At 36.9% G+C, this 21,637-nt stretch overlaps 1 protein-coding gene across 8 annotated transcripts in view; it reads left to right on the forward strand.

Annotated features, from left to right (window-relative positions):
- LTBP1 (latent transforming growth factor beta binding protein 1) overlaps positions 1-21,637 on the forward strand; it is a 186,577-nt gene that overhangs the window by 108,437 nt on the left and 56,503 nt on the right. For 3 of the 8 annotated variants that reach the window (XM_015621750.3, XM_015621752.3, XM_015621755.3), the window contains exons 10-18: positions 7,703-7,825; positions 8,828-8,995; positions 11,944-12,177; positions 13,058-13,080; positions 14,082-14,184; positions 14,756-14,854; positions 16,869-16,994; positions 18,149-18,274; positions 18,939-19,061. In XM_015621750.3, coding sequence (XP_015477236.1) covers positions 7,703-7,825; positions 8,828-8,995; positions 11,944-12,177; positions 13,058-13,080; positions 14,082-14,184; positions 14,756-14,854; positions 16,869-16,994; positions 18,149-18,274; positions 18,939-19,061 — 1,125 coding nt within the window. The remainder of the gene's footprint in view (positions 1-7,702; positions 7,826-8,827; positions 8,996-11,943; positions 12,178-13,057; positions 13,081-14,081; positions 14,185-14,755; positions 14,855-16,868; positions 16,995-18,148; positions 18,275-18,938; positions 19,062-21,637) is intronic. The other 5 variants (XM_015621753.3, XM_015621757.3, XM_015621751.3 and 2 more) reach the window with 4 other exon arrangements.

Genomic DNA, 21,637 nt, shown 5'->3' on the forward strand with positions numbered 1-21,637 from the left:
CAAATTCTATAATCACATGCTCGAGGGACTTGAAGCACTTTTCCCTTAGCTTCATTGTGATTTAAGATAAATTTTGAAGGTATATTCTTCCCTCCTACATTTGTTCCTAAAGCACAGTAATGAATTTGTTTTCTCTGCATGTTGTATATTTGTTTCACTACTTTTAAGTAATAAAAGAGCTTCGTTAATAAGAAATGCTGTTTAATGTTACTTAGTTACTAAGTCAACAACCATCTTTCAAAGAAGTTCTTTTGTGATGATCATAGTGAGAAATAAATATATCTCCAGAAACTGGGCTGGGTTGCTGTTTGGACACTGATTATGTGTTTGAGAAGTGTGGCTCTGCAAACTTGCATTCCAGTAAATTCCATGCAAAAGCACAAAATGAGTTGGACTGATTTCTTCTGCTGCTATCCTGCTAGCTCACAGAAATCAGTGGGTCATTTCTTAGAATAAGCAACTGTTTTTTCTGTAATTTAAAAAAAAAACCAACATTGCAATAGTTTATTTAGCAACAAAGCCTTGTTTTTTGTTTCTTTTACCTCTCATTCTCACTGATCAAGTTATTATTGCAACAGTCAACTACAATGGAGGCAGTAAAATTTGGATATTGTATTTTTCTGAGAGGATATTAATAGTGGTTAATGTAGCTATAGTAGAAACAGCTGGAACAGTGTTTTCTGTAGTGTTAATAAGTAATTGATTGTCATTGATTTTCATAAAGAGAATAAAAACTGATGCCTGTATATTGAGTCAGTTTGGAGATCAATCAGTCAGATGGCACTCGCAGTGAAGCCTAGTATGTAATTTACCAGAACATATTAAATTTTCACAATTGACATAAATTATTGTTGTCTGTTATTGTCTAAATTTACAGAATGATTTATTATGCATATTAAAGTGCTTACAGCATGAGAACATCTAGCAGGCAGATATTACTAAATAACATTTAATGACGGACCACCAGGTCATATTTAATTAAATACTTTGGCAAATTCTAATTAGTATATAATTGATCTAGACAGCTTTCTTTGCTTAAATGCAGCAGAGTGTTTTAAGGGCACATAGGTCTTATTGAAAGGCAAGTTGTTCTCTTTGTATCAGAAGTGGACAAATATTTTCCATTTGGTTTTATTACTTAGTAATTCAAAGAGTCAGTTTTTGATAAACATACAGATAGGATTTCTGAGCTAACTGTGCGAGTCCACCTTCAGAAATTTATCTTTCCACACTGCTTAGGCCTGTAATAAGCTATTGAGATTGCTTGTGTCCTCCAGCACCAGCCACTTGGGACAGAGGAGGTGAGATGGGCTGCAGTACTTTTCTTGCCACAAGTTTATTCTTGTAAAGTTCAGTGAAGTTATCAGGGCTGTGGTGGTCTGACTAGAAATCCCTGCTTCTAGAAGTTCCTATTCTTGATCCAAATTTTATAAGAACTTTTTGGATATCATGACTGTCTTAGCTGAAAGCAGTTGCATAATTTGGTTTTTATGCCTTGTTATGTGTTGTATTAAAAATTGTGAAATTATATGTTGTTTTCTTCTAGCGCATGTAATATGACTTTGCAAATCAGACTTGTTCATTGTTTTTTGAGTCATATTAATTAATGTAATCAAAAATCACCTACCAAATTTGTAATATAGCAAACTCAATCATACCAGTGAGATCTATTATTTCAAAAGAGGGATTTTTTTTTTAAATTCATACTAAATCACTTAACATTCTTCAGCCTTGTTTATGAAAATTTTAAATGCCTTTTTCAGTTACTTCAGCATAATATAGTAATAAAATCAAATCCCAGTCCTGTTTGATAGTGGAACTTGGTGTTTTCTGAGCTATCAGTGCTCCTGAAAAGAAATTTGACTGCATTATTTACATCAGAAGTAGCAGTGGTTTCTTTCAAAAAACAAAGGCTATTTTTCTTTGCATTGTTCAAAATGCTTAAAGTAATGGCTGACCTTTTTGATTTCATAGACTGCTTTTCTCCTTTTTCATTTTCTTGAGTAAAAATGTTTTCCTTGAAATGAATAGATAGATTTAAATAAGGAAATGACAGAAGGTTGCAGAACACAGTAGTAAACATGTACGTTTGGTTGTAGAATCTTAAGACAGTACTTAAATGTGGTTAAAATTTCCAAGCAGTGACGATTTTGATGGGCATAAATTCAATGTGCTAAGGCTGGAAATGAAAGAATGAATTTAATTTTACAGGAATGTTTTAAATTCCTGCATGTCTGTGACCAAATATGGGCATTGCTCACTATCCGAGAGGGGTGGGCAGTGGACTTGCTGCTTGTGTCCGAATGACTTACTGGGCTGAAGGCAGAGAAGACAGCTGTACACCACCTCAGCATTTCTGCATTAGGCCAGCTGGGCCTGGATGGTCTGAGAAGCTCTTGTAATGGTTAGCACAGCCAAAAGACAGTGAACTTCTCTTCCTAAACAGCCTTACAGCTGGGAGCTGCCAAAGGGAAGCGCTGCAGAGCTGATACTCCAGCCATCAGCTTTTGTAGGGTGCTCTGTAGCAGAGCAGCTCTCTGCTCATCTCTAGTCCTTCTGCACCGCTTTGCTTGGCTGTAGCAGCCGTCACCTTCAGGTTGTGTTGGCCTGTTCATGTGTAGAACAGAGGCAGGCTGTGAGGCACATCCATATTTGCTTGCTGAAGTATCTAGTAAGGTATTTCAGTAAAAAGGGAAATTAAAGGAGCTTTATGATGTAGTAAATAACTCGGCATGTTTTACAGTAAAGCAAAGCATATGCTTTCAACAGTAAGTGACAGGTACAGATCTCGTTTTAAGCAGGCACAGGAATTTTTCCTAAGATTGGATGTTTACACTTAGCATGGTTTGTTATTCTTGGATAAAGGATACTCAGGCTGCGTTAAATGTCATTAATCCTGGAATAAAGCTGAAATGATTCACTTCCTGGATGTGATTGAATTAGGTATTACATTGCTCAAGGAAATGTGAGAGAAGTTGCTTGTAGGTTTCCAGTAAAGAGCCAAAGTACTGTTGAATAGCAGCTAATGCAGTCACAAACACTGTTTTAATCTAATTTAAAAACCAGTGTAGAATTGGAGAATGCAAGCAGAATGTTGGAAGTTAAGACCTTCTGCAGCGTGTCCTCCCCTCCAGCACAGAGTTCTGTGCGTTGCCACTCAGCTGAGAAGGAGATTCTGCTGCATTATACTTTTCTGTGCATAAATACCTCCACATCAGCAAGAGGGAAACCTTCCATTGGGTGTGAAAATGTTTGTCACTGAAATTTAAGTACCTTAGGACAGAATGTGAAGTTCTGATTGATGCATTTCTTTTCCAGTTGTCACAATTCCCCAGTGTGCAGTGTAAGAGAGCTCAACAAGTAAATCCGTACTTGAGGAAACACAGGTGGAGATGTTGAGCAATCACTGGGGGTTTTGATCTTTAGACAAGCAAGAACTGTTTAGAGAAGAGTAACAGATAAGGGTCAGGTTGTTTTTCAGAGGCTTCCTGCATTTTTTTATTTTTTCTGGAGTATTCAGTCTTCTAAATCGCAGTTAATAGACGCAAATAGGTGATATTAACTGTTGCCTGCACTTAGACTGAACAAAATTTGATTTACTATTGTGATACTCAGCTCATGCAAATGTCTATGTGTTGTCATGAGTAAAAACAGTTCATCTGATTGTGTTAAATATATGTGGACCAAGAGTCTGGTAAAGTCTTTTGGGGTATTTCTAATATGAAACCTTGATGATTGCCTGGACAAAAATCCATGTAAAATTTCTTTCTGAACATTCCTAGAAAGCAAGCAGAAAAAAGCACGAGCAGAGTAAATTTTCTTTTTGTTATCTGACTTATCCATTAATTTCCATCTTTTACCTTCTAATAATGGATGTAAAATTCTTTGAAGATGAATCCGGTTTTGGACTTATTAAAACTATATAATTATCATGTTTTATAACAAGTTCAATGGTACTGTGTGCTCATTGTTTAAATGTACACCATCTTACATTGTTCCCACCTTCCTGCTTCGCTGGTTTTGAGGGCTGTTTTTTTCCTTCTTGTTGGTTTTTTTTTAAGTAACGAAGATAGTGCTGTGTTCACAGTCACATTCTCCACGTGAGCAGACAGGGATGCAGTTAGAAAATGGCTGTTAGAGCTTGCTTTTTTCACCAGGAATTTCAGTGGCAGTGAGTCATTAACACATTGCATTTTCTGAGTGCAGGCTGACCTGACACCCAGAAGACCTATAAAAATGTGTGGGAAGATATCAAACAGCAACTGCTGTTAAGAGAGCCTGTTTTAAATTCTCCTCAGTGGGATAGATTAGCAGTAGTTTGGTTACAGTGTCTGGGTTATTTGAAGCTGGGAGCACGGTGGTGGCTCTGGAGAGCGTGGTGGCTGACCTTACCATAAATCAAGCTGTGCTTAGAAAAGAGTATAGGAGGAGCTGAGACACAGCAGAATCATCTGTACAGTGCTGCAGCATCACAGTCAAGACTGGTTGTGGCAAAGCTTCTGTGTATTTGGGTGAACTTGTGAGAGCAGAGTCACCAACAGGGTCACTGTGGCTTCCACTGCCATCTCAGCTGATTGTAAGGATGAGCCAGACTTTCATGGGGATGGACTAACAAATCTAGGGACACAGTGTGCCAAGGACCCATTCCCTGTATTTGGCATGGATAATACTAAAGGGTAACAGCAAAGGCTGTCTCTCAGTGTGGAATTGACAGCGCTGCTTTCATGCCAGTGGGGTTAAACCCATTTTTTACCATTGAGAAAAGGTCAGGTAATTCATAAAATCAAACACCAAATGTTAAAAAATCAATGCTTTATTTACCAGTTCTGTATAAATTATAAATGACAGTTCAGTCCGTGAGAGTTTTTTATGGAACCATATGAGGTGCTGTGTGGAATATCTCCTTGTTTAAATTCTATTTTTTCTGTATCGCTGGTACAGAGGCTGTTTACCAATGGAACTTCATTACTCTGCTTTTCTCAAAAACTGAAAGTCTATACTGAGTTGGTCTTTGGAAAGTTTTATTTGCATATGTGTGGTTTTATAGCACTGCTACCTAACCCCTTAGTACTTCCTCTGTGTAGATGAAGGCATCTGATCAAACTACTCCTCTACAGTATTCAGACATTTTTCTCTAGTTTTTAAAAAGGAGCCATGGAAATCCTATTCCTATATGAATGTAAAATTGAAATATTTTTATGTCCATATATATATATCTTATACATATATATACACATATTTATATACAATAAATAGAGGGCTAAAGAAAAAAGAAGTCTGCTAATCTTGAGTCAGATTTCCTTTTCAGCTGCCTGAACAAGTTGGTTCCAATGCAATTTGCACAGCTGGGCAGGCTGGCAGGTGGTAGGAAACATTTTGGATCGGTGGCCTTTTACCATAGTCTGAAATGAGGTGAAGTAGGTAGTAAATCTGGGAGGAATTTTTTTTTTGTCTCCTCAAGTTATTAAATAAACACTATTCCTATGTGTATGTATGTTTCTTTTGAAAATTTGAAGGTTGGTTGTTTTGGGGGATTTTTTTTTTATCAGCTTCTGGCTTGTTTCTGTGGAATCCCTAGACAAGCTTGTGTAATTCAGCATGGAGCATCAGTAATTCTATGAGCTCATTGAGTAGACATGACCAGGAAAAGAGGCATTAAAATACAGTGTAATTAAGTTATGCTGAGGCACTGGAACATGCACAATGAAGTTAACTTTTAAAAATTCGGCAAATTTATCAATTTAGGAATATCTGTATCAGGAACTCCAGAAGGAATGCTAGTTGGTATTCACCTGTATATATAAGGTGGTACTTAAATGTAGCTCATGTGAATAGGGAATTAGGTTTTTAGTACAAGACACACAAGAACATTCATCTATAACAAGATTGAATACGGAGGCAATAATGACAGCATTTGTGAATGTTTTCTGCAGAATGGTTTGAATCATTTGGTAAGAAGGATGACTGTGTATTCATGAATTATAGGAAGATCCCATGTATCCAAAAATCAGCCACTCCAGTAAATAATGCCTTGAAACACTGATACTTCTGATATTTAATTAATAAAGTTTCTTCATATATAGATTTTTAACATTCCTTAAAATGAAGGTGGATGCAAATGAGTAAAATTGTCATCTGATAAGTGAAGAATGCATCATTAATAATTTTTAACATTCAAAATTCAAATGCAGCGATGTTAAGCCATGTAATTACTTACCTTCCTTAAAAACATGTAGAAAGGTAGAATTATTCTCCTAGATAGAAAGAAAAAGTGCTATCGATTTCATGCTGACATCAAACTAAATAGAAATGTATTTTAATGGTTAACAAACAAGAGATTGTCTTTTTATTGAAAATAAATATAAAATCCAAGTCAAATTTTCATTATTTAAAATAAGCTGTCTTCTGTGGTGATGTAAAACTTAAATGCTGTTTTCATTAGACAGAGCATTTCTGCTAATTCTAATTCCAGAAAAATTAATCAGAAAAGTGATTATGTATGTTGCTTGGCAGACATCTTCCATTTTCACTCAGTCACATATGTTAATTTTCCTGTAAAGAAAAACATATACTGAGAATTTGGAAAGGGAGAAAGTAGTTTAAAAATGTCTGGGTACTACAATGTCGGAAAGTAGAGAAATTATTTTATGTGTATCAATTTCTCCTGTGTTTTTCCACTTCCTCCAAAATCTGTATGTGGATTTTGTGCATGAGTGGGTGTGTAATTTGTGTATTTGTGTGAAAGAAAGAACCTAGTCTGACGAAGAAACTTAAGAAACTGCTAAAATTCAAGTGCATCCAAAAATGTTGAGCTTGATAAATATTCTGTATTAATGCAATCCTTAAATTAGATGCTTCTGTTCTTATATGGGGTGTCATCCTGCTTAAACAGTGGATGGGACAAAAAGTAGACTGCTGTACAAAAATATTTCAGCTGTTTTTTCTGCTCTTTTCATATACCATTCTCATTTTTAAACAGTCCACTCCCTCTGAGGTCAGAAAGTCATGTAGTCTGGGAATTTCACTTGAAAATTCCTTTGAGGCAGAGCTGATCCTTTGTAATTCATGTGGTTTCCATCACATTTCATCCAGTGTTCTAGGATATAAATTACTACTCCTTGTCACGTGCAGCTAAGTGCATAGAAGTCAAGTTTATCCAGGTGGTGTCAAGATACTGTATTAGGTATCACACTGGAAGAGCTGAGGGATAAGCTCAGCACTGAGTTTTTAAAAAAATTGTAGCTGATATGGCAGCTGCCACAGTCTGCTGTACTGTGTGCTCTTGTGTCATGGGACAGGTAGCCAAATTTATGGAGAAAAATTAAGAAAGAATTGTCTAGATAAACTAGATTGGTTGAAACTTGTCTCTGTGGATGTTCTTGAGAGCTGTGTTGAGCTGTGCAAGCAATCACCTAGTCAGGAAAAGAAGGGTTGATAAGCTGAGCCAATCAAAGTGTATTTGTTTTTCTAATTCAGAGTACTTAAGAATGATGTATAAATATAATTGTGTTTCTGTTATGTTCTCAGCAATGTTTGTAAAGGTCATAAATCACATGTCAGTATGGGAAAAAGTGTTGATAAGAGTGTTAGCTTGTAACAGTTATCCTTCATATATTTAAAAAAAAAAAAAGATAGAACTTCTGAAGAAAGAGAATTATTAATACATGTTTCAGCATCTGATTTTTTTTCAATTTTCCCACAGATATCAATGAGTGTCAGTTACAGGGAGTATGCCCTAATGGTGAGTGCTTGAATACCATGGGCAGCTACAGATGTACCTGCAAAATGGGATTTGTGCCAGATCCTACCCTCTCGAGATGCATTCGTAAGTAATACTGCTAATCAAATTACCAAATTAGACACTTAGTTACATTTCAGATGAAGATTTGTTTGACTGGGCCCAACTGTTCTAAACTGTCACCTTTGTTTTTCTGTCCCCAATTCATATTTTCAGTATATTCACTTTATTTAGTCAGTCTCTTGCTGCTCTTGCTTTTCTGTTTCTTTGTCCTGGAAACCTTGGTCTCCACGCATGGCTGCCTAGGATCCTTGCTATCTCTTCCTCATTTTCTTGTCACTAAATCTTCAAGGCCATCTTCAGCCCCCATGTTCATTCAGTCTTTCTCAGTAGCCTGGAGTTTTCTTTTTTTTTTTTTTACATGTCATGTTGAAAATTAGTCTTTCTATTTTTTGAGTTATGTGAACATGTTACCCAGAACTGTTAACTTGATGTTAATGTGGATGCATCAGTTAGAAAACTGGATGGGTCTTAGCTTTCTGTTACTTCGTACTAATCATATCTTACGGCCTTTGGCTCTTCGACATTACAAGCATAACAAAATGGAAATACCTAATTGTCTGTTTTATGAAAAATCAGTGTTATGTATGATACTTCATGCTTTTGCAGTCTTATTGGCATGGCCTGTGTTGTAGATGGATGTTCCTTTGGCTTTATAGCTCGGCACAGCTGTGTAGTGCCAGTGACTGATCTTCAGCAGCTGTGTACAAGTGTGTACAAATGAGAGAGGTTCTCACTCTTCATTGTGGTAGCATGGCAACTGCTGGTTTTGAATTTACTTTTTTTTGTTGTTGTTGTTTCTCTTTGAAATACATCTTATCCTGGTCCAGGGTAAGCTGGAATTCTTAAGGAGTGTTTGATGCAAAATAAGATTTTTATTAATGTGATTCTCATCTGAGATAGGTGTTTGAAATAAAACTTCTGCAGACAGAATATTAATCTGTATAAGTGGTGTCGGAAATCTGGTGGTGTTTTTCTGTTTTGCTTTTCATGTGAACAGTACCATCCTCTCTTCCACTTTCATTGCAGCTGATAACCCTGTAGTTGCTGAAGAGAAAGGCCCCTGCTACCGGTTTGTTAGTGCAGGAAAGCAATGCATGCATCCTCTTTCTGTTCAGCTCAGCAAGCAGCTTTGCTGTTGCAGTGTTGGCAAAGCCTGGGGCCCACACTGTGAGAAGTGTCCTCTCCCAGGAACAGGTAAGAACTTCCTACTAAAAACACAAGCTCTTGCACCCTGCCCCCTGATTTGTTGTGCATGCTTTAAAAAACAAACAAACCACCGCCACAGTACATCCTATAGATACAAGAAAGGTAACCCAAAATGTATTTAATACTCTTCAGCTGTTAAAGGCTCTGGTGAAATGATGGCAGCTTGTGAGAATTTGGTTGCAGAACAATGTGAGATGTAGTTTGTATTGCAGTTAGTAGGATAAGCATGTTAGTATCTCTGCTTTCTCACCTTCCTTCATCTCTTTACCACCTATTCTGAGGAATGTGCTAAGGAAAGAATTGCTTTCTTAACAATAAACTAGTAGTTAAACTTTCCATGCCATTTTTCACTTAAACAATTCCTTACTTGATACATAAAGCTCTCTTGTATTATCACTGTTCCCTTGGAGTTCTGGTGTTACTTAAATATATCAGGACTTCAAAAATATCAGCTTGTTTGGTCATCACTCTTGCTTTGGCTGGTTGTAGATTAAGATACCACATATTATAGATACTGATTGCTGTTTTCAAGTACTTTTTATTCCCTGATGTTGTTTAAAACTTAAACGCCCATGGAGTCTTCAATCAAAATCAATTTAATATTATCTTGTTTCCCAAATGTAGGGTCAAATTAATCTGTTTTAAAAGTGTCATTGCTTGTTGTAATATACAGGATGTCCAGTCTCTTGAGTATTTTAGCCCAGGTATTTGTAGTGACAATCCACTGTACTTACCTGAAGCTGCTGCAGGCGTCACTGTCACGACGCAGTTCATGTATTTCTCTGATGTATTTTATAAAGGTTTACATTTTCAAACCAGCTAGCTGCTTTGGGAAATCTACAGCTAGTATCAGAGATATGATGAGAGCAGCAGATTGCTTACTTTCTAAGTTTGTAAGTTTGACTTACAGAAATGAAAGTGACCAACAGTTTTGAGCATTTCAATGGATTTTTAAAGCCACTGTTTCCTGCATGACCATGGGGTCACTAGATCATTGGTCAGGATTTTAAAACTCCAATTCACTTTTGGATAAATAATATTTCTATGTTTTTTTAATGGAGAAAAGATATATTCTGGTGAGATGACTTGCAATTTAAGTGCAGGTGTTTACATCTGTGAGAATATTACACGAGGCCTTATGCCAAATAGTGTGTATAGTGGAGTGCAGAACACATCCTTATGTTGCCTGCTCTCTGGTCACAAAAAATACTTCAAGTATCATTTGGAATTGGTTATTTTAGTGATTTTTTTCTTAATTAAAAGACTTTAGAGAGAAAATCTGTTAGTGGAAAATTCTGATGAGCTTTTCCCATTCAGTGACTATACTTGTATGATTTAAAAACATGTTCCTTTCTGTAACAGGTTAAATTGATAATGTTTCAGAGTTTTCTATGAAAAATGTGTGAAAGTGGGATACTCCAGAATGGGGTAATGTATTTACAGCAGCATCCCATGTTAGTATAAAAGCCACTAAAATAAAAAGCTTCTAAAATATTCATACAAAGTAAATCATCTCCTAAAGAGACACTGAGAGACCAGATATGTATGCCCAGGTGTTGAGAGCTCTTATCAGAGCTGTGGTAGAATAAGTCTCACATTTCCATTTTTCATTTGAGAGAATATGACCTGAGGCAGGATTTCCTATAATCCTAAGTATGCATCTGAAGGGACAGACATCAAGTTTTCTGTCTCACTCCTTTGACCAGAATTCCCACCCTCAGCCAGGTGTTTTTATGGCAAATTTTTGTATTCGATGTCCCAGCAAAAATGTACTTCCTTATTCTGAATCCGCTCAATTTAATTACTTTAGTTAAATATCAGTTTAATATTTTCTATTACTAAGATTACTAAGATACCATCAGAATACATTGTGCAGTTAATGCATACTGTATAGTTTAATGTATCTGTGGAGTGCTTCTAGCTAGTACTTTGTGTTTTTATTTTAGGTGCTAATTCGTTTTAAAACCCTGATGCATTCAAAGCAGAATTTGTGAACTTACCAAGCCCCACTTGGCACATCCTTCAGGCAGCCATAAGAATTCCCACACATGAGACTAAATCTTTTTTGTTTCATCCCAACACGCCTTTACCTAGAGCAATAAAGACAATGAAGCACTGCCCTCTCAAGACTCCTGAGTATCTCCCTGACCCTGACAGGAGCATAACAATTATCTTTGATGAGGAGGAAGAATGACTTGTATTTCTTTCTCACTGTACTCTTCCAGTAGAACTGCAAAACATGATGCTTATATAGAGCACCTGTAGAGGTGGAGCAAGTGCTGTTACCTGACTCTAATTAAAATTTTCTGTGGCAGCTTTATAAATGAGGTTATTTCCCCTGTCTTCCTGTAGTGATTCGGCTTCTTATGATCCCCATCTTGTTTTTAGCTAGCCTTTTTCAATTTGGATTGGAGTTTGGATCTGGACTGGTATGAGGCCTCTAAAGTAGTCAGGTGGAATCCTGTGGATCAGTGTTGTTACTGGTCGATAGTGTTCTGCTCCTCTAGTATGGGGCTGGTGAGCTTTTTCCCCTTAGATTTCTACAAAAAAGAAAATCATAGCAGTAGTGGTCTTCATTCATTATGCAGTATAGATGATAAAGACTGTTTGCATATTAAAATTAATACTTAGCAAAGATATACTGTTTGAAGGGGATTAACTAAAAAAAAAACAATCTCGGTATATTGACAAATAAGCATAACTGAAGAAAAATGGTAAACTGGAGGCCTCCTGGGAAAAAAACAGCCAGAACATGCTTTTTGGGAGAATGCTCAGTCATATTAGCATGCAATGCATAGCTTCTCTTTAAGAAGTTTTTTATAAAAATGTTTATACAATATGAGATTAAATTTCTTAGTGGTAGTCATATTTTCCACTATGTCAACATATTGCACTTTTAGACTCCTAAAAGGAATATTTTCCCATCCCAAATCTAGCTGCTTTTAAGGAAATCTGCCCTGGTGGAATGGGTTATACGGTTTCTGGCCCTCACAGAAACAAGCTATATCATCACCCTGCAGTTAGAGTACAGCCACCTGCCATTGGCAAGACCCCGATTACTCAACCTGTTGCTAAAGGTACTTCTCCTCCACCTCTCCCAGCAAAGGAAGAGCCAGTGGAGGCACTGACCTTCTCACAGAAAAGTGAGACTGAGATGGCTGTACAAGAAGGTGAGAGTGGGAAAATTTAGTCTTTCTCTATTTCTGTGCATGTGTCTTCCATGGTTTGTTCCTTTGCACGGTAGCTGCGGACAGAGTGCAGGGCTGAGAGGCACCACTCCCCACAGCAGAGCATGCCACGCTGCCCAGTGTGTTGCATCACCAGATTTACTGCTCACAGGTTGTGGGTAGGTCCTACCAGATGCTGAGACCGTGGAGAGAGAGAGAGAGAGAGAGACTGCTTTAATCTCAATAATTTTTGTTATCAGAAATAGTACATATTTGTTGTAAGATTAAAAAAAAAATATTGTATTTATGAATTCTAAAAAGGAAAGCTGCAATGGAAAATAAGAACTTAGATGAAACTCCTACAACTCCTTCCCAGAAAAAAGGTCATGTTTGTAGAGGAAGAAACCCCAAACCACTCTTGGTTGTCTAAAGAAAAGACAAATTTTAAAACTGTATTTTTGGTGGTTTTTTCCGTGCAAATTTGTTAGTGGTAAGCTATATATTGTTATGACATTAATTTACCTTTAAAATATTTACAGATCTTGATATCCCTTGGAAGGAATTGGAAAGGTTTCATCAGTGGGTTAATAATCTGTGAGTTTGTCAAATTGTTTCTCAGGAAGCAGGTAAACAATTGAGAACCCTACAAGGCAGCTGAATACTGAGTAAATAAACATTAGACAGTGTATAGAATCCTATTTTGGTTTCAGGTTAGTTTTACACTTGCTTCAGGAACGTGATTTCGTGTTTGCACTATTTTGGAATGAGGTTTGAGCCTGAATTTTTTGTGTGATGGCGACAATCACTTTCAAATGTGATAACATATTTAATAAAATGTTTTGTTAAAACTGATTAATTTTCTTTTTTTTTTTTCTGGTTTTAGTGGCAACTGCAGCTCCTGATCAGGTAAAGCATGATGTAGTTTATCTAGGGATTAGAATGCAGACCAGTGTATGAGATTGGATACAGATAACTGAAAGGATTCAGAATTTATGATGAACAAACAAGTCACTGTGGATTTACTGTTCAAACCCTGAGGCAAAAAGAGCTGGTGTTGTTACTGTATACAACAACAGACAGGTAGTGAGGTACAGGAAAGAGATTACTTTAACCTCTCTTAGAGGCATTAATCTTAGAGGGTCTGGTGTATATTGCTCTATTCCATTCTGGAGGCTGTATTTTAAGGAGATACTGAAAAATGCGGAGAGTATAAAGAAGAGACACAGATAGTAACTGCTAGTGGAAATAAATCAGAGAGAAACATTATGAAGCTTTGAGAAACATTTGTGACACCTGTTTATGAGGCTGGTATTAGTGCCTAAGTAAATTTCACAGTTTGTTTAGGGTTTCATTGGAGAGGAGCAAGTGTGTATCTGTGTGAAGTCCCCCATCCTGGAGGTTTCAGGTTTTCTGTGCTGGAGGTAATGGAATTTGTTGTGAATAATTGCAGCTGTGCTCCACTTCATTTTCCTACGGATATACAAGCATGAAACTTTTCTATAAAAATAAGATGATGGGTTCAATAGCTAAGAAGGAGCCTTTCACAGTTGTCAGACACCTAGATGTGGTTGTATACTTCTGTGTTATGCTGAACTGCATTCAAATGGTATTTGTGAGCAATTAAAGACCAGAGAATGGGGGAATTTTGGAGGGACAAAGCCAAAGATACAATTAGAAGCTCCAGGAAATGGCTGTTTCAAGTAAAATCAATGTTAAATTGTATGTCATTGTATAAACATAGTATTCCATGTTCATTCATGTTTAAATTGGTGGTGATTAATGATCTGCTATCAAAAGCCACTCATGTGAGAATGTTAGCAGTGTCTCAAGCCAGGAGTTTGTGGGTAGCTACGAATTAAGGGAATGTTTTCAGAATGTTTTTTGGTTTTTTTTAATATTTCTTCTAGGAATTGGCTTCCATTGATCAAGAAAAGCAGCCTTATCTAGAGCCTGGGCAGCCCCAGCTTTCTCCTGGAATTTCAACAATTAACCTGCGTCCACAGTTTCCAGGTAACTTACTTTATCTTTTCTTGCAGTATGAGAGAGAGTACTTACGATTCTTAAAAGAATGGGAAAGCAGCAATTCTAGCAGAGGTTAATGAAAAAAAGCAATTTCTCCATGATCAAAAAAAAAGTAATGGAAGCAGAAGTGGGAGGCATTGAGAGGTTGGCACTGGTTCGGTGACTTGTTTAGGAGATAAAGACATATTTTAAGAAGTGATATCCTGGATTATGTGCATAAGAATTTTAATGTTGGCAGAGGTGAAGCCTTGGACTCCTTTCAAGAGGAAACTGTGTTTGGGTAGCTCTTTGCAGATTTGTGCATAACTTTTGCTGCAAAATTTTACAACTCTTTGCTTTCTTTAGCACCTCAGTGTTTTTTTTCACAAGCAGTAGAAAGATGAAAACTCAAATTACACAGGTCATTTTCTACTGTAGGTCAAAGCAGAATAAACAAATTAAAATCTCCATAGTGCCTATCTTATTCAGTATCATGTGTGAATTCTTTAAGGGTTGAGTTTTTTGAATGATTTAAGGTGGGTTTTTTGGATGTGATTGATTTCCATTCCATGTCACACAGTAGTGATTGAGAAAACATCCCCTCCTTTGCCTGTTGAAGTTGCTCCTGAAGTCTCTACATCAAGTGCAAGTCAAGTTATTGCACCTACTCAAGTTACAGGTATTGTACTTCTCTTTTAGAACTACAGTAAATTAAGAAATGACTGAGTTCCTGACGCTGTTGTTCTGTGCTGTTGCTGAATTGCCATAATGAAGAGAATGTGATTGTAGAACAGAAAGAATATTCTGGAGAAAGTGCAGAACAGCACAACAATGAAACTACTATCAAGAGAGCCAGGACCAGGGCCTTCCAGGATGTACCTGCTGTTTTTGTATCCACAAGTAAAGGATAGAAGATAAAATTAATAATCCACCTCAGATTCAGTCCTGGACTCTTTGCAGATGTGCAAGGGAAGTCCACAACTGAATACTTCCTGAATACAAGTCAGGTTGTTAGATAGTCTGCCTGTGTACTCATGAACTATACATGATGATGTTCATTGGAGGGATGTAGATCTGAATGTTCTACAGAAAGAAGCTGTTACTCTTTGTGCTTCATCCTTTTTTGATGTATTAACGTTGCCTCATCTACGTCTATGCATCAAGTGAAAATAACAGAAATGCAAGTAATGCACCTGCCATAGCTGAAATTTGTCTAAATGACAGCTATGTGGAAAAGACATTACAATTTCTTTTGCTATACCTTTAGAAACAAAAAGGTGAATGTACCATATTTGTATACATGAGAGCATTACAATATCACGTTGGTTAGAATGAGCACAGGCTTTGAAGTGATTGCAATATCCTGGTACATACTGTAAGATGCATTCTTGTATATGGTAGAGATATTTAAGCCTACAAAGAGGTTTCCTGGTTTCCATTCAGAGGGAGAAATTTTACATACTTTAATAAAAAAATGAACTCTTCAAAATGGCTTTTCTTTATGCAGGAATGGATTTTTGAGTTCATACAAAGCACGCGGGGTCTAAATCACTCAGTTTATACAATTCTGTCTGCAGTTAAATCCTTCTGAGTGTACTGTAAGACAGAGAGAGTATCCTGTCTTTCTGTAGACATTCAACTGCTGCCTTCAGTTTGCTGTAATTACAGTTCATCAATTCCATAGGAAGGTTCAAATAGTTGTGGTCATCAAACTAGACCTTGGAAGTCAGTTCTTCTGTGACTGTGCCCCTTCTGCCTGCCAGCTCCCAGCTTCCTTCCAGGGTGAGAAAGTTACCTTGCTGGGAACTCACATCAGGTAGTAAAAAGAAAATGTTTTCCATGTAAAAAGAAAAAGTAAAAAGAAAAATAGTTTTCCATGTTCTGTTTTTTATTTCCTCAGGAAAATTAAGAGAACTAGAAATTGCTGTGTGCTGTAAATCAGTATGTTGTTCAGAGATAATAAAGTACAAGTGCAGTAAGATTTGTAGGACAAAATCCATAACAGGATTTACAAACTGAATGCAGTTCAAGTTGAGAAGCTTTTCAGTGCCTTATTTCTGTACTTGAAAATTTAGTTAAATTTAAGTGTGACCTGTTTCTAAACAGTCTAGATAAACAGCTTTTCTTTACAGTTAATTTCTTTTTCAGGAATTACAACTTCAGACTGCATTATAACCTCGCTTTGTTGCAACTGTATAATGAAATACAGTCATTAGTATTTTCTGCAGTAGTGCATATACTTTGGGAATTTCTAAAACTACTGTAAGGATTTAGCATCGAATGCTCCTCATATCTGAATCTCCTTATCTTACAAAATACACCCAAGCCATTAATAGATGAGTATTCTGTAAATCAGATTCTGTAATCAGAAACTCACTACAGCTATTTTCTTAATGTGCTATGCAAAGATTGAGCCATGTATTTTTTATTTTATATGATCTTATCTTCATTTTACTTTAAAAGTTATGTACTGATTTATAGATCCTGGGTGGGACATAAGATCATGTCACTAGGAAAAGCCCAGATGGTTTCTAGATTCTTTCAGATAAGGTATCCATTAGAGAAACTCAGGAGTTGCAAACTTGATTTACAGTTGTTTTCAGGCCTGAGCTTTCTGCTTGGATTGCAGAGCATTGTACACTTACAGAGCTATGTGAGTAAGTTTAACATTAAATTTTTCTTTGTTTGCTTAGAAATCAACGAATGTACAGTTAATCCTGATATCTGTGGAGCAGGACACTGTGTTAATTTGCCTGTGGGATACACTTGCATCTGCTACAAGGGGTACAGACTTAATGATCAGCAGACAAAGTGCATTGGTATGAAATGATGCTTTCAAAACTCTGAAATAACCATGCTATGAAATGCTTGAAATGTAGAATCTGGTTAGTGGAAATCTCTGCAGAGCCAGTCAGGAGTTCTTTCCTCTGTTGAATGTTTCCAAACTACAAGGTATTTCTTTTTATGCCATATAAAATTTGCGAGATAGTCTCTAATACAGCCTTTCAGCTGCTCTGAAATGAGTGTGAATTTAATTAAATAGAATGAAAGCATTTCCCAGGGTGGTGCGAGAGAAGTAGTGATTAGGCAGACCATCTCCTGTCAGCTGTACATCAGCTATCTAAAAGTCAGACTACTAGGAAGAAACACACTTCTGATTGGAAAAAGAATCAATTTGTGCCTGTTTCTCAGTGATTTACACAGCTGTCAGCTCTGCAGGCAGACTAAGTGCAGGCATTTTGTTAGGTCATTCCTTTCAGCCTGCTGCTGGAAAGAGAAAGTTTCTCATAAACAACCCAGAAGCACAGTGAGAGATCTGCAAAGTGAGGTCTTCATCCCCTTTTAAGCCAGTAAATTCTGGAGCAGAGGCCTCTGATGAGCATAAGGCAGAGCAGAAATGGGTCCTTTCGGATCTAGAAGCAGCTATATTGGTATCTTTTCTTCATTCAGATTATACTGGCTCCTCTGTAACTTGGATCAGAAAGGGTGTATTTTATTGACAGATTATATGCTATAAAATGTTCAGTTCACCAAAGCTCAATAGCTTCACCCTTTAACACATGCTGTCAGGTGCAACTACAGTACTGAAAAATAAATTATGCAAATGGCATATGCAATAAATTATGCCAAATGGCAACTTAGAATCCCTTTATTTCATCCAAGTTTTATTAATGTTCCATTCTTGCAGCTTGTGCTCATGTTGCACACAGTAGTGTAGTGATTTGAACTGTAATCATTTCACGTTCTTCAGGCCAGTGCAATATTCTTATGGTCTAAGCCAGTAAGAACATATTTCTCCAACCAAAACTATTTAATGCCTATTTTTGCATCTCTGAGAGAAAACATATATACCTTTTCTAACAGATACAATAATTACAAGATCAGTCTTTTCAAATGCATGGCTTAGAATGCACAAAAATAACCACTACTAAATATGTTATTCTACAGTCTTATGTTTTCATTTCTGTTGTAGATATTAATGAGTGTAATCAGGCACCACATCTCTGTTCCCTTGGACGCTGTGAAAATACAGAAGGAAGTTTCCTATGTATTTGCCAAGCTGGGTTCATGGCCAGTGAAGATGGAACTGACTGCGTTGGTAATAACTAGTCTCCTTTATAGAAAATAAGAACATAAAAATTATTCAAGAAGCATAGCTAATCCTTCTTGAATTCCTCTTTTCAGTTTTTTTTTTCCTCAATGTCAGTGCTACTGGAGTGGTATCTGGGAGTATATTTAACTGCCTCTCAGTAGTTATTGTGGTGAGGAAAGGCCCTGAGTAGGTGATACTCCTTTACAAAATGTTTGTTTGTTGAAAAACAAGAAGTCTTTCAGTTCCATCATTGTTTAGGAAAACTACCATTTAGTGAAAATACCTGCTTTGTAAAATATTCAACAATCTTACAATGGGTAAGAAGCTGGAACAAACCGTATTTTTAAATATAGCTGCAACCAGCCACAGACTTCACAAAACAGCTTGAAGGGGCTGTGGTCTGCCTCAGGTTAGTGCTGGATTGGGCAGTGCATGCATGCAACAACACACATTGTGTTTGCAGCCACGGGTGCTCACAGGCCACCTTCTGTACCCTGGCTGTTCCTCAAACTCATCCCCTCTGTCATTACAAGCAGTGAGGTGGCTTGAAAACACCTCAAAAAACCCAGACTAACTTAGTGTTTGGTTAAAGCAGAGTTTTGAGGAGATGCAAGCATTGGCATCTTTTATGGTGAAGCAGCTTCTTTTAACTTCTCTTTATCATCTGCAGATTTTGATGAATGTTCAAGACCGCACACTTGTGGAGAAGGCTTTTGTATAAACACTCTTGGCTCCTACAGATGTGAATATTGTGATAGTGGATACCAAATGAACAGGAGAGGGGAATGTGAAGGTAGGTTTGGACTCTTCACTAGTGGCGATGATGAAGCGAAGTTACCATTTATTGATAGCACAAAAACAGTGTCAAACTACTGCTGTTTGGAATTATTAACCTTCCCTGCTATTCAAGGGAGGCTTGAATAGCACTGCAGCTTGAGCTGCAGAAGGACAAATCTCAGAGAAAACAAACAAGAAACCTTTGTGAGTACTCTTCGATCTTTGTCATTATTGGGTGTCTGGAACTTCAACTCAATTCCTATTATTTAAATTTAAGATGCTGCAAAGGAGTTCCTCCACTGTGTACAGAACCATCTTGGAACAGCCATTTTATGTCATGTCATGGAATCATTTAACTTCATTTTTTATCCTTACCTGCTTGCCAAGTTTCTGTTTAAAAAAAAAAAGAAAAAGCTTTAATTTTTCCTATATTATATCAGGTTGCAAATGATAGGTTGATTTTTTAATATCTATATCAAGCAAATATTTCATATTGCAGGAGATTCTAGCACATCTGACCTTTAAAGCTTCACATTGTTTTTCAGTGTGATATTTTGGCCTTTTTTCCTGATATTTTTTTTTTATTTTCAACTTGGATGGTGAACTAAAAACCCCAAGAAATCACTTAATTTTAAGCATGATTTTGTTCATGCCACAGTCTGAGTTACATAGGACATAGTAAAATTGCTGACATGTTAGGCTGCCTAGCAAATAAGCAACTTAAAGCTGCCATGGATGTATTTGCTGCTCTGAGCAATGCTAAAAGATTCCTCTTCCAATTTTTAAAAATTTATTTCAATGCTTCATACTCCACTCTTATACCTAGTCTTTGCAGATCTTCTTTATGACTAGGGAATCTGTGATTCAGTTAGGTTAGAAATCAGACTATTACACTACATCAAATTTGTTATTAACTTGTATTTTAAATAGTGTGGTGGTAGTCCTCTATAATTTAACTTAACAATATGTAATTTCTGAAACCAAATTCTCTGTTGAAAGTTACTTAAGGTTGCTTAAGGGGAAGAAAACCCTCGTATACTAAATCCCTCAAACCAAGGAAATGACACATTCAGGGAATCATTTCACCATGTCATTACCCTACCGCCAGATTTTTGATTCCACAAAAAACTTCCTTCCACCCCCTCCACAGTTCAAAAACAAACTCAAGAATCCTCCAAGCTGCACACAATACTCAAAGTTGACTTGCACTCATTCTGCCTTTAAGCTGTACTTACACAAGCTCTGTCATGGGCAAGAGAATGAAAAGGGAGCATATATGTTGCTGTAGAGTCTGTTGTTTATATAGAACAGTGTTGTGGTCACAGCTGAACATCATTGCATAGGATGAAGTATTCTTAGAGAATCTTCTTGTGTTGGTTTTTTTTTTTTTTAGGCTTTGCAGCATTAAGACTTTATCTTGACTGAAAATTTCTGTACCAAGTACATCATTCATGTTCTGTGTTTTGAGGGCAGACACAATCCAGACAGCTTGAGAAGAAATTACACTAGAAGTGTAACTTTCTTTGCTAATTAAGTAAAAAAAATAATTCCAACAGCAGTTTCATGAGAAACTTTTGCAGGTCTGCATTGTAGCAGCTGAAGAAGCCTCTGTTGGTATTTTTATGAAAAAGTATTCTAAGGTGGACAATTGTGATTCTATGAAAAAATATGATTTGCCTACATCAAAGGAGTTGTTGGGAGCTCCTTAAGTTCTGTGACCTTGTTCTCAAAAGTAGGAGTGAGTTCCCTCCCTATGATCTGTGCTCGAGTAATAGTCCTCCAACTGCAGGAGACAAAACTGCTAGGAAAAGGATGGATGATTAGGAATCTGAGTTTAGAGGTGACTGACAATTTAATTAGTTTTGTGCACTGCATGAAGCAAGTATTTAATGGGAAAGATTATAATTATTGTGTAATTAAATACCATGTTATAAAATGATCTCACACATGTGAGCAGACTGTGAGGAGGCTGCGTACACAGTTTTAATTCCAGTATCTTCTGATCATTGGTAACTTAGCAGCAACTTGTCTTTGAATGTTGTTTTTTTGTGTTCAGTCTCCTCTAGACTGCATATTTTGCATGTATTATGGGTTTCCTTGGTGCAGGATAAGAAGTTGTTCTTGCTCAGAACATGAGTTCCATGGCATTTTCAGGATCTATCTCTTCTTGTCGTGGGCAGTCTGTGACCTTGCCTGATGCAGAAAGTCCCGGTATCACCCTAAACTGCCAGCGTCAGTCATGTGGCTTGTGCCTTCTTTCAGACAAAATTAACTTGCTCCATGTAAGCATCTTTGATTCTCATTCACACAATTATGTTTTTAGTCCCCATAGCACTTACATGCTGAATAACTCGACAGCATTGGAGAATACAAAATTGTGCTTTGCTTTTGGAATCCAGAGTTAAAATTTTTGTGTTGATGCAATGAACTTCCAAAGTCTTATTATAGAAAGAATCTCAGGCACTTCAAGATGGTAAGGGAATAACATAAGGAAAGTTACTCTTACCTGCAGTAGTCAGGAATCTGATATGCTGTATGTTCTGGAAGACCTACCAAAGATTTTTAGTATAACAGAGAATTCATATTCATTTG

This window comes from Parus major, chromosome 3 (genome assembly GCF_001522545.3).
Source record: "Parus major isolate Abel chromosome 3, Parus_major1.1, whole genome shotgun sequence".
In the NCBI taxonomy this organism is placed as follows: Eukaryota; Metazoa; Chordata; class Aves; order Passeriformes; family Paridae; genus Parus; species Parus major.